The sequence below is a fragment of the Pogona vitticeps genome, chromosome 5 (assembly GCF_051106095.1).
Source record: "Pogona vitticeps strain Pit_001003342236 chromosome 5, PviZW2.1, whole genome shotgun sequence".
Taxonomy (NCBI): domain Eukaryota; kingdom Metazoa; phylum Chordata; class Lepidosauria; order Squamata; family Agamidae; genus Pogona; species Pogona vitticeps.
The window spans coordinates 135,361-152,443 of record NC_135787.1 but is presented as its reverse complement, the minus strand read 5'-3'; the positions used below and the strand labels follow the sequence as shown (position 1 = coordinate 152,443).

The following is a 17,083-nucleotide window of genomic DNA, read 5'->3' as shown; positions in this document are numbered from 1 at the left end:
CTGCTGGGGTCATAACGGGGGGAAGGCAAGCATCCCCCTCCCCTGATGCGCACACACACACACACACACACACACACACCCGCATCTGACAAGCCGACAGGGCTGCACTTCTGCCGGGAACCTGGCTGAGGTCTCCAGCGGCGTGGGCTGACGCTCCCACCATTGCCTCCCCAGCGGTGCCGGGGCCAGAAAACAGGCCTGGGCCAGTCTCCTCGTGGCCGCTTCTGCGTGGGGTTGGCCCCCTTACCTGTCGAGGCAAGTGCCGTTCTGTGGGACGTGGAGGGCGGGAGGCAGGGGGACGGGCCAGGCCACGCCTCAGCCCTCGGTACAGGTGACTGGCCATGCCCAGGGGGTTGTAAGCTGCCTCCACCTCCAGGCCATCGAGGATGCTCTGGAGAGAGAGAGAGAGAGGGAGGTCCGTTTCTCTGTCCCTGCTGCAAGGCCCCTCACCCTCCCCACCGCAAGCAGGACGGTCCAGGTGGTGTGTGTGGTGTTAAGCAATTTGAGGGTTTGGGGGGGGGAGGGCAAGAGCCCCTTCTCTGACGGGAGAGAACTTTGCAGTACAAGCCATGGTCAAGGCCTTCTGTGGGAGAAGGGCGCGAGGACGAGGGCGACCCAATCGCCCTGGGGCCCCTTCCAGCCCTAATCAGATTTGGGGCATTCACCAAAGGAAGCACAAGCGGTTCAGAGCATCTTGAGAAACCCACGGCATGGCACGGGGGGGGGGGGGCGGCGGCCTGCCTGCCAAAGAGCCTTTGTCTGCTGTTCCTGCTGGCAGGCATAGCTTGGGAGAGACCCTGTCCAGCCCCAAGGCATGCCGGCTACCATCTTCCGGGGGGGGGGGGGGACGGGGAAGGCAGGCGGAGTGGGCTGCTTTCTCGTGGGAAGAGCCGGGCTGCTCTATGGCACTCCCCGGCAGACCTCCTTGTGTGTCAGGGCCCGCCCACCCACCCCATCTGCCCGGTCCCTGCACTTGCCTCCATGCGGTGGGTTTCTGCCTCCAGAGGGGCCGCAGGGGCCGCGGGAAAGCTGCAGGGCAGGAGGAGCTCTCGGGCCACCACCGAGCGGAGCAGCAGCGAGCCCGACTCGGACGGCAGGAGGACCTGGAGGGAGGAGTCCAGGGGGTTCCAGCCGGGACCTGGTCCTCCCAAGGTCTCCTCGTACTTGGCCAGTAGCAGCCATCCACGGGCCTGAAAAGGGAAACCCACGTGCGGTGACTCTTCTCCGGAGGGGGTGGGTGTCTGAGCACACGCCCAGTGGGGAAATCAGAACTCCCCCCCCCCCCCCCAGTCAGCCTGCCTGGAGTGGGGGGCCACCGCTTGCTTGGGGAGGTGTTTAGCCCTGGATGGACAGCTTAGCCCCTCCCGACGGTCGCCAGTCCGCTCCACCCAGCCAGCCTTTGCCATGGCTTTTCCGACCAAAGGATGGGAATGGCTGGCACCTGCATGTGTGGGGTTGACCCCCCCCCACTGCTGCAGACCGCTCGCTGGTCGCTGGTCAGAGCCGCCCCCCCCGGCCCAGCCCCCAACTCACCCACAGGCAGCGGCAGAGAGCTTGAAAATGCTGCTGGTTGGCCTCCAGTTCATCCCAGTTCAACTGCCAGCAGCTTGTGGGCAGGACGATGACCGAGGGCCCGAAGAGCAGAGATGAGCAGAGCCCCGTGGCCTTCAGCGCCCTGGGAGAAAGCAGCTCTCATCAGGTGTGGGGCCTCGGGGTCCTGTTTGGTGCTGGGTGGGGCTGGAGAAGGCGCTGTTGGACTGCTGGTGTGGGAGAGGGGACTGACTGTGCCGCATTCATGCATACGTGGGCCTCTGCCTTTCCAGTTGACCCAAGGCGGCCTGGAGGCAGGCGGTGCAACGTGGCCTCTCCCAATTGGAAGAGGTCCTTGTCCAATCTGTCCCCTGGACAGGGAAGAGATGGCATTTGTCTTCAGGGTGGAAAGGATTGTCACTCCTGAATTGGCCTTCTCAGCCACACTAGACACTGTCCCAAGTCCTCTATTCAGAGCATGTGACCATCATCTCTCGAGACTGAAGGATGCCTACTCTGGCAGCAAATGGGCAGGGCAGGGAGTGGGGAGGCAGGCAGGCAGGCAGGGGATTCCTTAACAGCTACAGGGGAACCCAAAAGGGGGCTCGGGATGTCTTGACTGTCCTTGCCTAGCCCCTAACTCTGTCCCTCTCCAGACGCTGCTATCCTGACCCCTTTCCCAGCCACTGGGCCAGTTGAGGAGGGGATTCCTCCCATGCCTGCCCTGGCATTCGCTTGGAACCGGAGGCAGGGCTCCAAAGTCAAGGCAACCGGTAGGAAGGCCTGCTGCCAGAGAGAGAGGCAGGCAGGCAGGCAGGCAGGAGGCAGCCAGAGGGACACACCCAGCTCCACTATCCAAAGCAGGTACATGAAGAAAGGCCTGCCCCCCCCCCCCGGGCCACTGGCCTTGGCCCTCTGGCTCTCTCATGGTTTCCTCTTAGCCCTTGCTTGCTCCTGTAAGAATAGCACCCCCTAATCCCACCCCCACAAGTACCTGAGGACTCTGAGCTTGCGTGGGGCCAAGAGCTGGGTGGGGGCTGCCCAGAAACCGCCTTGAACGGCACCACGGCTGGCCTCTTCTGCACTTCCGTGTCTGCCACCCAGAAGAAGGAGCCAGGGGTGGAGGATCCTCTCCTGGAAGTCACATTTCACACACGCTGCAGAGGCAAAAGTCCAAAAGTGGAAGAGAGCCCCCAGGTAGGAGGAGGGGGACCAGCCTGGAGAGGACAACCCTGCGCCTCCAAACCCAGGACCAAACTGCCCCTGCCCCCCGACTTCTGCCAAGCAGGCAGTCAGACCGCCCTGCAGGTGCCACATGCTGGACGGCCCCCACATGTCCTCCCACCTCCTCCCTGCACAGCGGCTTTGGCCAGACCCTTTTCTAGCCCTGGAGGTTGAGTTGGTTTGCTCTCAGGAAGGAAACGGGTCTGGGTGGTGGGACCTTTTTCCTTCCCTTGCGAGGGAGCGTGCCCACCAGACAGGTGCCTCTCAACCAGACAGGTACCTCAGAGGCAGGAGAATCAAGGGGGATCCTAGCACCATGGGGTTGGAAGGGGTCAATAAGGCCATCGAGTCCCAACCCCCTGTGCTCAAGGCTGGCCTCCCAATCAAAGCAGATCTGATGGATGTCTTCCTCCACCCCAGAGATGGCACAGAGTGTTCGAGAACACCGGTGAGGGTGTGGCTCAGCGGAGGGGACGTCCTTGGCCAGGCCAGGGCAGGCCAGGTCAGAGGGTGCAGTGCCCCGCCACCAAGCCCTTCTGCAAAGTGACCGTGGGAACAGCAGGAGGGAGGTCGGCTTACCCAGGTTGCCCCCAGGTGTGGCAGGGCAGCTGAGGGTCCCGGGGGAAGGCAGGAGGAGGTGGAGGTGTTCTTGATCACTGCTGTGGTCCTGGAACCAGGCTTTGAAGAGCATCTCGAGGGCAACGGTGTCGTTCTCTACAGTCTGGAGGGCAATGTCTGTGCCCAAGACCGTGCCACTCTCTGTAGGGGGAAAGAATTAGGAGGAATGCCCCACCACCCCCACCCGTGAGTGCCTCCCTCCCTCCCTCCCTCCCTCCCCAGATGTTGCACAGTGGCCTTTGCTGAGGACAGTCTGGCAGGTTCCTGGAGAGAGGCCTGCCTGCGATACTGAAGAACACACCCAACTCTGCCCTGCCCGCGTCTTGTCACAGGGCCTGCTTTTGGGAAGGAGCCGACAGCTCATGGTGGCGCTACCAGCCTTCCTGGGCACCTTCTCCTATTACAGAGCAGCCGTTGCTTTTAGGCAATGAGACTGGAAGTGAATGTGAGCCCTTCCCCCAATGAATAGCAACGGCGCTGCTGTGTCTTTGGTGAGAAAAGCTGCAACAGGACAGAGAGCACAATCCTATTACTTAGGAAAAAACAAAAACCTATTCAAATTGAGCTTGGCAAGTTTCAGAGCTATTTAAATTTGATTGTTTACACCACGTATGTGCAAGTGTGGATTAATTTGAAAGGGGAAACACGTGTTTTTCGCGTGGCAGCGAGTCTCTAATCCTCCACTAGAGGTCTGTTTATTTGACTGAGTATGTGGAATCCATTCATCGAAATCCATTCCACATACTGCCCCTATACCAGATAACAGGAATTTTTATTAAAAAAGTAAAAACATCTGCTGTCCTTTGTTATCCACTGCCCAGCTGATTGGCAGCAAAGCCCGGCTTCTGCAGTCATCACCCAAAGAAAGGCAAAAACAGAGGAGGAAGAGGGATGATGGCCCAGAAAACATTGAAACTAACAGCAGTGTCACTCACGATAACAGCCTGGCTTCAACGCCTATCAGCTGGGCAGCCGACAACACAAGGGAAAAAAAGCAAAATTCAAATATCATGCTACTGCCATGTGATTATGAATCAAGCTAAGCAAGACCAATTGATGCAAATTGCAAGGTATAGTTGTGTTCAAAATTATTCAGCCCCCACTGAAATTGAATGTTTTGGCCATTTTGACATTGATTTTGATCATTCAGTCATCTTGCTTACATTTACATGAAAGAGGCACTTGTAGGTCAGAGAAATATAACCTTAAGTTTATAATGAAATAACCACAAATGTCTTTTCTGTGCTCACATCATTATTAGTTTTTATTCAACCCCCAAGTGACATTCAATGTTAGTACTTAGTACAACATCCTTTTATAGTTATAACAGCTTTTAAACGTGAAGCATAGCTTGACACAAGTGTCTTGCAGCGATCTACGGGTATCTTCGCCCATTCTTCATGGGCAAAAGCCTCCAGTTCAGTCAAATTCTTAGGCTTGCACACTGCAACTGCTTTCTTTAAGTCCCACCAGAGGTTCTCAATCGGATTTAAGTCTGGTGATTGCGATGGCCACTCCAAAATGTTCCAGCCTTTCCTCTGCAACCATGCTCTAGTGGACTTGGAGGTATGCTTGGGATCATTGTCCTGTTGAAAGGTCCAACGTCTCCCAAGCCTCAGGTGTGTGACGGACTGCATCACATTTTCATCCAATATCTCCTGGTACTGAAGAGAATTCATGGTACCTTGTACACGCTGAAGCTTCCCTGTACCTGCAGAAGCAAAACAGCCCCAAAAGCATTATTGACCCTCCGCCATGCTTCACAGTAGGCAAGGTGTTCTTTTCGTCATATGCCTTGTTCTTCCTCCTCCAAACATAGCGTTTGATCCATGGGCCCAAACAGTTCTAATTTTGTTTCATCAGTCCACAGAACACTATCCCACAACTATTGTGGTTTGCCCACATGACTTTTGGCATACTGCAGTCGACTCTTCTTATTCTTGGGAGACAGCAAGGGGGTGCGCCTGGGGGTTCTGGCATGGAGACCTTCATTACGCAGTGTGCGCCTTATTGTCTGAGCTGAAACTTCTATACCCACATCTGACAAATCTTTTTCAGTTCCTCAGCAGTCACACGGGGACTTTTCACCACTCTACGCTTCAGGCAGCGCACAGCAGTCGAAGTCAGCATCTTCTTTCTTCCACGACCAGGTAGCATTTCAACAGTGCCCTTTGCCTTGAATTTGCGAATGATGCTTCCTATGGTGTCTCTTGGTATGTTTAACTTCTTTGCAATCTTCTTATAGCCATTGCCCTTCCTGTGAAGACAAATCACCTCTTCTCTTGTCTTCCTGGACCATTCTCCTGACTTCACCATGTTTGTAACCACACCAGTAAATGTCTAGAAGGAGCTGAGTATCACAGTCATTTTAAAGCTGCCTAATTGGTGCTTATTATGCTTGATTGGTGCTCGGTGATATCCACAGGTGTTTTCAATACCTGTTCGAAAACACCTGAATGAACCTCTCTTCTTCAGAGTGGTAGTCTTTAAGGGGCTGAATAATTGTGGCAATGAAGAAACCACAAAAGAAACATTTACTACTGTATTACATAAACAATTGATGTTATTTTAGTTGCATTTGGTTCTTTAAAACGTCCTTGTAGGATTTCATTCTGAATACAATTCCAAATGTACACTATAGTCCCTAAACCCCTTTACAGCATTGGGGGCTGAATAATTTTGAACACAACTGTATATCACGAATGTCACCTTGCTCAGAGTCATCTAGCCCGCTGGTCCCCATCCCTTCCTTCTGACCCACATGGGAGATAGCACAGGGTGTTGCCAGATCCACCCATCAGGGTCCTGCAAGGGACCAAGAGGCTCCGGCAAAGGTCTCGTGGGCCCCCCCAGGGGGTTTTAATTCATCCTTCCTTCCTGTTGGTGGCCTTGGCCTGAGAAGAAGGATAGGAACACTGGCAGTCGAGCGCTGGCTGCACAACTGATGAGACCAGGAAAGGTCTGGCTTTATGGATGGAGATCTGTATTTCCACAGAGGAAAGAACTTCTCCTACAAACCTGTTTGCCAGAAGTCTTGGTCCACCGAGTCGGGGTGTGTGTGTGTGTTAAACAGAGCTCTGCTAGGGAGGGCGCTCCTTCAGGCACAGCAACAGGGTCCTGACAAGGACTAGGGGAAAACTGGTCCCTAAAGAGGGAATAGTGGCCTAAGTTGGGTGGGACGGGACGGGCCACTCGTGGGATCAAGGATGGTGAGAGGAGTCAAAGAGTGCGCTGGACTTTAAGAAAGAGGAATCCAAGAAGCTTCAGGAAATGCCGGCAGAGAGCAGAGGGCCAGAAGTACTGAAGGGGAAGGAAGTGCACAGAGGGTGGTGCTTTCTTAAATGTGGGACTGAAAAGAGGAACCATCACAATTCCTGTGAGAAAGAAAAATGGGAGAAATTTAAAGAAACCAGAGTGGGGCACTGAAGAGTCTTCAGATGAGCTGCGACTGAAAAAAGGCACACGCAAGTAAAGGAGGAGGAGGAGGAGGGCATTTTACGCGTTACCAAGCAAAAGTAAAAACATGCAGCCATTATGTGTAGGAAAAATGTTGAAAAAGCACTCTCTAACATGTCTACTCTGGACAGTTTACATATAAGATAAAAATAAACTAAGGTAAAATCCAAGTTATATAGTCCCCCCCCCCCGCTATGCTCAGAGCAAGCAGGAGATGGAGGAAGTGGTTGCTCTGCTAACCCTGGTCGGTGGGAGAGAGAAGGTGGGACTGGTGGACCCCCGTTTCCCCTTGGTCTTCTCCCAAAAGGAAAAGAGGGCTGAAGCCAAGGCAGGAAGGAAAAAGGAGAGCGGGGGGTGGGGCGGAGTGCCACCGACATCCCACAAAGAGGGGTTCACTTTCAAATCCTCCAGAACTTTCCGTCTGGCTGGCCGTGACATGGGTGGGGGATAGCCAGGTGTCGAGGCCAGGGGCTCTTGTGTAAGGCAAGTTCCAGAATGGAGGCTGCAGGGTTGCAGAATTGGTTTTTGGGGGCAGGTTTCAGGTCTACCTTTGGGCCGGGTCAGTTTCATGGTCCTCATCTTGTCAGACAAACTGCTGCCCCTCCTTCAGCACACAGACACACACACAGACACACACACAGAGAGAGGCATCCTCCACCTGCCTTGTCTCGAAGCGTACGGAGCCTTGTCTGCAACGCATCTCTCCAGTGCTGTGGAGAGAATACCATCTTGACTGTCCTTCTGCAAGCAGGCAAAGACCTCGCTCTTCAGGCAAGCCTTCCCTCCATGACTGAGTGAAATAATATTTTTTTTAATGGATTGTTGCACCTTATCACTTTGACTGGGTTTTTAGTACTACTTGTGTTTACCATTTCTCACAGTGATTTTTTTTGTTCCTTTTTATTATTTGTATATTTTCTTTTAGTTTTAATATTGTCTTTTAATGATGTACACCACTGTTCTATACTCATTATTTTCAGCTTTAAATACTGTCTTTCAATGATGTAAGCTGCCTTGGATCCTTTTTAAGGAGAAAGGTGGGGTACAAACATTTTAAATAAACAAATAAATAAAATCATCCATCCATCCATCTATCTGGCTCACACAGAGGGCTACAGATCCTTTTTCCTCAGCCACTCTTAATTGGGCTGCCATCTACCTGACGTGGAAACTCATTTTATCTCCAACGTGTCCCGTAATATGGGGGCTTGCCACCTTTCTGTGTATCTCTGTTCCAGGGAAACATGAGCCGCCAGCTTCTCCTTTGTTGGTCCAGAGCTTTCCTTAACAGATGTTCTCTCTCTCTCTCTCTCTCTCTCTCTCTCTCTCTCTCTCTCACCCTACCCCTAACCCCCCCCCCAAGCAAGCCATGCCAGCTCAACCAAAGGATGAAACTCACTCCGGGGCTCTGGGGAAGGAGCGGTGCGGGAAGGCCTGCCGTCTGCCCTCTCGGTTGGCAACAGGAGAGCCCACCAGTCAGAGGGCAGGGAAAAGCGGGTGCCTTAATCCCAGCTAAGCAGCAGAAGGGATCAGACAGGTGGGGGTGGGGCGAGGTGGATCACTACCAGATGAGGAGACTCTTCAAAGGCCCCGGATTAAGGGAGATGAGGAGCAACCATCTGTCCAGCTCAAGCCACCCTGACAAAGCCAGAAACACAAGCGCAGGATGCCTCTCTTCCAGGCAGGCTGGGGGGGGGGGGTGTCACACAAAGAAAAGGGTGAAGAAGCATCAGCGGAGCAAGGACCGCTCTGTCCAGCAGGTGGCGGCACCGGGTGGCTGCACCTGCCCAGCCCTGCCTCCTCCTCCTCCTCCTCTTCCTCCTCCTCCTCCTCCACCTGGGCAGCCTAGCTCCCCTCGCCCTTCTCCTCCTCTTCCTTCGGGGGGGGGAGCCACCAGCGGGTGGGTAGGTGGGTGGGGGTGGCAGCAGGGCAAGGGACCCAAGCAGCCCTCCGTATGGCAAGAGATCCTGGCCGCACATCGAAGCAGCAGGTAGGCAGGCAAAGGAGCTGCCCATGCCCTTAGTTTGCCAGAGGCAAAAAGGCAGCCAGTTTGGGGAGGGGTGTGTGTGTGTGTGTGTCAGTGTTCCTTCTTGCATTTTCCTTTATGTTTTGTGTGGTTATGGGGCAATAAATAAGTCCCTGTAACTGAACCTCTTCTCCTCCATGAGGGACAGAACATTATTAATTACAAGGCCATTCAGGACCTCCCAGCTGAAAGTAATTTGCTTTGGACTGATAAAGAAAATAGGAGATTCACTGGGAAAGACCATAAAAGTAGAAAGCAGTCAGACAAGAGAAAGGCCAAACAAGAGATGGCTTGATTGGGGGGGGGGGGAGGGGGATCTGAAGCCTGATTGAGAGGAAATGTCCTCCCTGCCCTTCACAAAGGGGGTAAAGGATGTGGGGAGCGAGCGAGCGACCGGCCACCATGACATCAAACCCACAAAGGTTCGAGAAGTTAAAACAGAATCCTGTGACTCTGCTCTAAGGCCCCAAGCTTGACCAGTGAGGAGAACACGACAGAGATGCCCAGCCTTGGACTCCAGCAAAGCTTATTTTCAACAAAGGGTCCCTCGTGAGGCTCCTGCAGCCAGGTTGGCGAAAGGCGGGCTGGATGTGAGTGGGCTACTTTTTAGGTGGGTTCAATGATTCCTTGTTATCCTGGAGAAAAAGAATGATACCATCAAGTTCCTTTCCTGGCCCAATGTTGAGTTCAAGCCTTTACAAACAGCTCAGACAAAGGCATAGAGAGGATGCTCATCAACTATGCAGATGACATCAAACTGGGTGGAGTAGACAATACTTCGGAAGACACTCCCAGGATTCAAGGTGACCTAAACAGATTGGAGAACTGGAGCAGCACAAACAAAATGAGTTTCAACAGGGAAAAATGTAAAGTTCTACACTTGGGCAGGAAAAATCAGATGCACAAAACTACGATGGGTGACGCTTGGCTTGTCAGGAGCATGTGTGAAAAAGATCCAGGGGTCTTACTAGGCGGCAAGCTAGATATGAGTCAAGTCTGGCACAAGGAGGGGAAAGGCAAATGTAAAGCTCAGTTGCATTCACAGAAGCCTAATGTCCAGATCCAGGGAATTAATAGTACCTTGCTTTGGTCTGACCTCACCTGGGATCCTGTACCCAGATCTGAGCAATAGTTTAAGAAGGAGAAGGAGAAGCTGGAACATATCCAAAGGGATAGTTTGACAAGGACTGCATAATGTCTGGAAACAAACCTTATGTCTAATGGTTGAGAGACCTTGCGATGTTTAGCTTGGAGAAGAAAAAACTGGAAGGTGATATGACAGCTATCTTCAAATATCTGAAGGACTTTGGGAGCAAGCTTGTTTTCTGTAGCTTCAGAGGGTAAGGCCTGGAAAGACTTCCTCAAATTATCAGTAAGGAGATTTTGCTTAAATATATGAAAGAAATTCTTGATGGGAAGAGCTGTTTGACAGAGAAATGAGGGTGTCCCATGTTGGTGGTGGACATTCCTTCATGGGAGGTTTCTAAACAGAGGTTACATGGCCACCTGTCAGGAATGCTTTAACTATGGATTCCTTGCATTGGCAGCGGGCTAGACTCAGTGGCCCTTGCGGTCCCTTCCACTTCTACGGTTCCAGGATCCTATGATTCTGTGACTCAGTCCAGGCCATCTGTTTGCGAGATCTGAGCGTGGCTGTTCATGGCAGGTCCTGTTGTGGTCACTGGATCATAGATTCACCATGAGTTGAAAGCAGTCTGATTGCACCACCTAAGAACAACCCACAATTGATGGGGCCCTCACCATCAATTAATGGGTAATATTTGGGGCCCCACTGAACAGCCCTCACCCTTCCAGAGGAAGCTTTGCTGGGCGGGAGCACCTGCTTCTGAGTAAGCATCTAGGAAGGGACAGTGAGATGGCAGAGGCTGCCGTGGCACACAGAGGAGCATTGGGAATGGCTCAGTCTTTGGGGAAGGGGTCACCACCTCAGCCAGGCTGCCGCACTCACCACTGCTACTACTGCTGATGCTGAGAGGTTGTCCCGCTCCCCCTCCAGCTTCAGGGGGCTCCTGGAACCTTGCCTTGGAGATCTCAACAACCTGCAGCTGGCGGAGATGGACCAGGTCAACATTCTGTAGCCCGGTCTCCAGCTGCCTGGCCACATCTGGGCCACACTGACTAGTGAGAACAGTGATCTGGAAGAGAAGCCACACAGCAGTGAGACAGCAGGAAATCTGGACCAAATCAGGCAGTGCTGTCTGAAGGGTTGGTCCAGCATGTGGTCTCCCATGGTGACAAGCAGAGGCAACCGGGATGGGAGCCTTTGGCCAGGGACCTCACGAGGGGGCTCTGCCTCCATACATCCTGGCCCCGTCAGCTGGTGCTCCTGGCATGGGCCAAGCATAAGCCTGTGTGGAGCCGTGCACCGCAGCAGGTCCTGGCCTACTGGGTGGGTGTATTCAGGCTGCCCATAGGGAGACCCAGACGGCAATCTCTGCTCAGCCAGGCCCTCGACTGACTAGCACCCATGCAGTGGTTGGCCCTTTCTTGCCGTCCTCCCCGTCACGAGCCTTCTGTGAGAAGACCATGGATGGCAAGGCAGAAAGACTCTGCACACTCTGTTCCCTGAACCACTGGAGGGAGGAGCTGAAAATGCAAATGGGTAGAAATGCCACCTCATGTTTTCTTGTGATCCAGAATTGGGCATGTTTAGCCTTGAGAAAAGAAGACTGAGGGGAAATATGAGAGCACCTTTCAAATACTTGAAAGACTGTCATTCAGAGGAGGGGCAGGATCTCTACTTGATCATCCCAGAGTCCAAGAAACATCATAATGGGATCAAGCTACAGGAAGACAAATTTTGATTGAATATTAGGAAAAATGTCCTAACTGTTAGAGCAGTAAGGCAATGGAACCAATTACTTTGAGAGGTGATGAGTGATCCAACACTGGAAGCATTCAAGAGGAACTTAAACAACCACCTGGCAGATATCCTTTGATCTGTATTCATGCATTATGCAGGGGGTTGGACTTGATGGCCTTATAGGCCCCTTCCAACTTCACTCTTCTGTGAACAAGAGGCCAAAGGGTGGCCAGAACAGGCAGCATAGCGGGGATCTGAGAAGAGTGTTCAATTAAGAGGCCCGCTGGAGGGAAACACCTCTTAGAGCCACATTCAGAGGCCCCTCACCTCTGACTTTGGGTTGGATTGTATCATGGCCACTGGGGAGGCCTGTCTTGCGCCTCACAACACGCTGATTGGCCTCTTCTGGCCGCACTGAGGTTTTAAGGTGCTCTGGGCATTCTCTTCTGTCAAATGGCAGATGTGGCTCAATGCATTCCCCCACCCACCCACCCCACCCACTTGGCTGGTAGGAATGGACAGGTTACCCGCCTGTAATTGTAGTTCTTCAAGTGGTCCTTTGTGATTCACACTCTGGGTGATCCACGCAGGCGCAGAGCCTCCTCGAAATATTCTAGATCAGAAAAGACACCTTAGTACAGGCCCCTCCACCCAGTATATGTACCTTGACACCAAGGCTCTCCCTTCAGTTAAGTCAGCCACTGCTTAGGAGTAAGGGTGTGACAGTGCTGGATTGGGATGTGTGAGTCACAGAGGACCACTCAAGGAACTACAATCACAAGTAGGTAACCTGTCCTTCTTCTTCTTCTTCTTCATGGCCTCTGTGCATCACACTCTGGATGACTAACAAGCTGTCTTACCCAGAGGAGGATGTCACGCCAAGGTAGAAGTTAATTTATAGCACGTTCAAAAGCTGCATCAAACTTCTGATGAAAGCCTAGTCGATAGTGATTAATATACGTGGACAGCTGTGACCATGTGGCAGATGCGTAAATCCCATGGAGGGGAACTCCTTGTAGGAAAGCTGTGGATGCCGCCAATGCCCTGGTGGAATGTGGGTGAAGGAGCTGGGGCACCAGAAGACGTACAGGCTGGTAGGTAAGTTGGATAGCAGAGGCAACCCACTTGGATTTATGCTGAGAGGTGACTTGGAGACCTTTTGACAGAGTCTGGTAGCTAACAAAAAGTCTAGGTGAACACTGGAATTGTTGTGTGAGGGCTACATGGAAAGCTAGTGCCCATCTCACATCCAAGGTATGAAGGATGCATTCTTGAGGAGTGGATGGAGATGGGAAGAAGGATGGAAGAACCAATGGTTAAGAGAGGTGGAACTGGGAGACAACCTTGGGAAGGAACGAAATATCTACAAAAAACTGAACCTTGTCAGGGCGGAACTGGAGAGATGGGTAGTCGGACCATAAGGCTGCAAGATCGCTGGCACATTGTGCAGAGGTGATTGCCATGAGGAATGTGGTCTTAAAGATTAGGAGACGGAGGTCTGTCGATGCCAGGGGCTTGAAGGGGGGCCCTATAAGGTGTCAAAGGACTAGTGTCAATGACCACTGAGGTGAAGGAGAGCCTGTATCAGCGTACATGTGAGTTAGGCTTTTGAGAAAACACTTGAGAGTAAGATGCCTGAAGAATTTAGAGGCTGGAGAGGCTGGTGGCTGGTGTGCCACAATGGCAGAGAGAAATACTTCGAATGATGAGAAAGAAAGTCTTGTGCACTTAAGGTGTAGAAGAAAATATGGAACAGTGTGGAGAGAAGGGTTAATTGGCAGAGATCTGGGTGGAGGATCTGAGCCCTGTTTTGGGTGAGGAGGTGAAGTAAATGGGGACGATGGTAAACCTCAGAAGACAGAGAGTAAGAAACTAGTGGAAGACAGGAGGGTGTTCTTTGCGGCTGAGTAAGTCTGCCAGGTTGTTGTCTAGGTCAACTGTGTGGACTGACATGAGACAAATGTGGTGTGAGAGGCACCACCCTCCACAGGTCGATGGTGAGATATAGGAGGCCTGGGGAGTGAGTACTGCCTTCTTTGAGGATGCAGTACATTGCTTCTGTATTGGCTGTGGCTATCTGGACCATTTTGCCGCAGAGGTGGTTTCTGAGGGCTCTGCAGGCCTTTTATGACGGATATTAGTTGATGTGAAGCCTTTTCTCTGTGTGACCACTGGGCATGGATCTAGAGGGATCCGCAGTGGTATCCCCAGAGGGTAAGGCTCACGTCCATAGTGACTTGTATCCATGGAAGGGGCTGCTGGAAGGGTCGTTCCATTGTCAGGTTTTGTTTGGAGAACCACCACGAGAGTTGGGAGGCAAGCTCTAGAGTGGCATGTAAGAAGGCACGTGGCAGATTCAAAGAGTGGGCCGAATAGGACCAGAAGCCACGCCTGAAGGGATCTCATCTCTAGGCGGGTGGGCTGAACTTCAGAGGTCATTGAGGACATCATGCTGAGGACACGTTGAACCGTCAATGCAGGAACAACTGCGTGCGGGTTGAAGGTGCCGAGGAGAGAGATTAAGCTGAGATATTTGTCATCTGGGAGAAATGCTCGGGCTTTGTCGGAGTCCAGGTAGGCTCCGATGTAATGAAAACATCTGGTAGATAGTAGGGTAGACTTTGCATGTATACTGCGAGGCTGAAATCTTGAAGGAGGGTTAGAGTGAAATGGATGTCGTGCTGTGCTTTGCAGCAAGAATGAGCTAGGAGAAGCCAGTTGTTAATGTATGCAAAGATTTGAATGCCCTGCAGCCTGAGGTGTGCTGCTATGGGGGCCATGAATTTGGTGACTCAAGAGTAACCATGCGAAATTTGGTGGTGGTAATGTACTGATTTACACCTCTGAGGTTGAGAACTGGGCAGTGGCCACCGTCCTTTTGGGGAATAATGAAATAACAAGAGAAAAAACCCGAGACTATACAGAGCAGCGGTACAGGTTCTATGGCATCTTTGAGTAATAAGGATTGTATTTTATTTTGTATACAGTGGAGGATAGTGGAGGAAGCTTGTGGAATTCTATGAGGTACCCTCACTCTGTTATGGAGAGTGGTTGTCAATACGCTGGGAGATACAGTAGCATGGGATGAGGCTGGCTTAGTCCAAGAAAGTTTAGCTGTGCTAAGAAGAGAGAGAAGCATAGAGATGTGGACTGCTGTGCTAGTGTCCTTAGACATCGGATCGTAAAGATGGTCCGATGGTTCAGCAGTGGGTCTATGAATCTGGAGCTCGAAAGACTTAGCCATACAAACCATTAACAGGGCATAAGTCTGATAAAATCCTCAGCCGGAGACAATGGGTCCGGATCTGCAAAGTCTGAATCCAGTGATGCAAAGAGCGCCAATGGTGTTTGAGGTCACAACCCTTGGTCAGAAGGATCGGCACTATGAAGCGAGTTGATCGACTGTCGATTGACATTGGTGTCGAAAAGCTGCTCTCCCTGATATTGGGAATGGGAGGGCTGTTGATGTTGAGTTGTCGACGTAGAAGGCACCTCCACGGTAAGAGGTCCATATCGAGGATCAACATCGACGAGGTCAGGATAGAAGCGGGCTCAATAGGGAGCTTGTGGAGCCTGGTAATGATATCAACGGGGCTGCCGAGTTGGCAAGGGCTCCGATGGACCGCATTGGATTACTGTAGAGTAGACGCACACTAAACAGCGACGTCTACGCTGGCTTGGGCACGTTGTGAGAATGGCTGATGGTCGGATTCCAAAGGATCTCCTATATGGAGAATTAGTGCAGGGAAATCGCCCCAGAGGGAGACCACAGCTGCGTTACAAGGACATCTGCAAGCGGGATATGAAGGCCTTAGGAATACACCTCAACAGATGGGAAACTCTGACATCTGATCGTTCAGCCTGGAGGCAGGCGGTGCATCACGGCCTCTCCCAATTTGAAGAGACCCTTGTCCAGCAGGCCGAGGCAAAGAGGAAGTCACAAAGGAAGCAAAACCAGGGAGCTGGACAGGGGACAGATTGGATGTCTTCAGTGTGGAAGAGATTGTAACTCTTGAATTGGCCTCCTCAGCCACACTAGACGCTGTTCCAAGTCCTCCATACAGAGCACGCTACCATAGTCTTTCGAGACTGAAGGATGCCTACCTGAGACGCACACTGGTGATACCGAGCAGGATGAATGGTGAATGTCGTCTGGCTACAAAGGACAATAATGGCTTGTCGACATCAGGAAAGTGGCTGAGGCCAAGGAATATTTATTGGATCGCTGAGGCTTTTTTTGGCACTGGTGGATATGAGGCGTCCGTTAAGTCCAGGCAACGCTGGAGGTGTGACCACTTCGATGCCAAAGGTTCCACTGTGGGAACAAAATGCTCGGATGCCACTGACGTGCCAGGAAAGGTTGCCAGCTGATAGTATTTAGCAGGCATCTCTGCAGGACACTGATTGGGGCAAAAAGCTTCCCAGTGATGGTGCCAGCAGTAAGTAGTGTCCGTGAAAGAAGGCAAATGCAAACGGGTGTTTTGGTAAGGTTGGTGCCTATGTTTGTGTGCTGGAGGCTGAGTTGTGCAACAGAATCATGGACAGGTGAAACAGCCTCAGAGGACCTACTAGGGGATCTGGAGAGCTGTGGAGCACTGATTGGTGGAGAAGTAGCCAGTCATTCGATGCGCTGATTCCAATCAGGGGACTGGGAGGGATGAGGCGACGGCTGATGGGCTGGAGGGGCCTTGTCATCGGAGAGGGATCTGATGCAGACAAGGCCTTCAGACTCAGGATGTGGCTGCAAAGTCACTGTGGAAATAGCCTTGGAGGGCTTCGACTTTGAGGACTCGGCCTTTTTCAGAGGGCGAGGTTCAGCTACTAAAAGCTGGTCAGTCGATGCCTTCTGTTTGGCGACTGGAGGTTTCCATGTTGAGGCAGTTGATGTAAAATGTTTAGTCTCGTGAGGCCCAGCGGCAGGAGATAAGGCTGAAGTCGATGTTGAAGGGGCTCCTTGTTCTTCGGAATGGGAGGGGGTGGCCAATGGATGTTGTTTTCCCACTTCTGTAACAGCCTTGTCCATGGCTCTGGTGTGAGGCATGGACTTGCACGCTGGTTATGCCATAGGCTTGCCCGGCTGGAGACATTGTTCCCAAAGTTGAAGTTTAAGCCTGGAAAAGTGACTGCGTAGCACCCCAGGCCTGAAGTTTTTATCATTGGGGCAGGAAGAGGTTTGATGAGCCTCTCCAAGACAAAAAAAGGCACTTAGTGTGGCCGTCGGAAACAGAGGTCTTATTATTACAGACCATGCAACGTTTAAACGGGCCTGAAGAGGCCATGAACCGAAGATCAGAAGGGGGAAACTTTGGCCTGAAGGCTGAAGCAAATAGTTTTGGGTTAAAAAATAATAACAAAGGGTTTTCGTTTCTTTTATCTCTCTTTTTCTTTTCCAGAGAAAAAAAACA

General features: G+C 52.0%; 1 protein-coding gene and 1 long non-coding RNA gene across 2 annotated transcripts in view; one reads left to right on the top strand and one right to left on the bottom strand.

Moving 5' to 3' along the window:
* M1AP (meiosis 1 associated protein) overlaps window positions 1–17,083 on the bottom strand; it is a 28,570-nt gene that overhangs the window by 2,049 nt on the left and 9,438 nt on the right. Inside the window, exons 5-10 of the mRNA XM_078394407.1 lie at window positions 10,824–11,010; window positions 3,334–3,513; window positions 2,525–2,687; window positions 1,534–1,675; window positions 978–1,190; window positions 248–391 (exon numbers count right to left, since the gene is read on the bottom strand). Coding sequence (XP_078250533.1) covers window positions 248–391; window positions 978–1,190; window positions 1,534–1,675; window positions 2,525–2,687; window positions 3,334–3,513; window positions 10,824–11,010 — 1,029 coding nt within the window. The remainder of the gene's footprint in view (window positions 1–247; window positions 392–977; window positions 1,191–1,533; window positions 1,676–2,524; window positions 2,688–3,333; window positions 3,514–10,823; window positions 11,011–17,083) is intronic.
* Window positions 3,510–7,906, top strand: LOC144589560 (uncharacterized). Its single transcript, XR_013545730.1, has 2 exons — window positions 3,510–5,522; window positions 5,618–7,906. It is a non-coding gene; the product is annotated as an uncharacterized LOC144589560 (long non-coding RNA).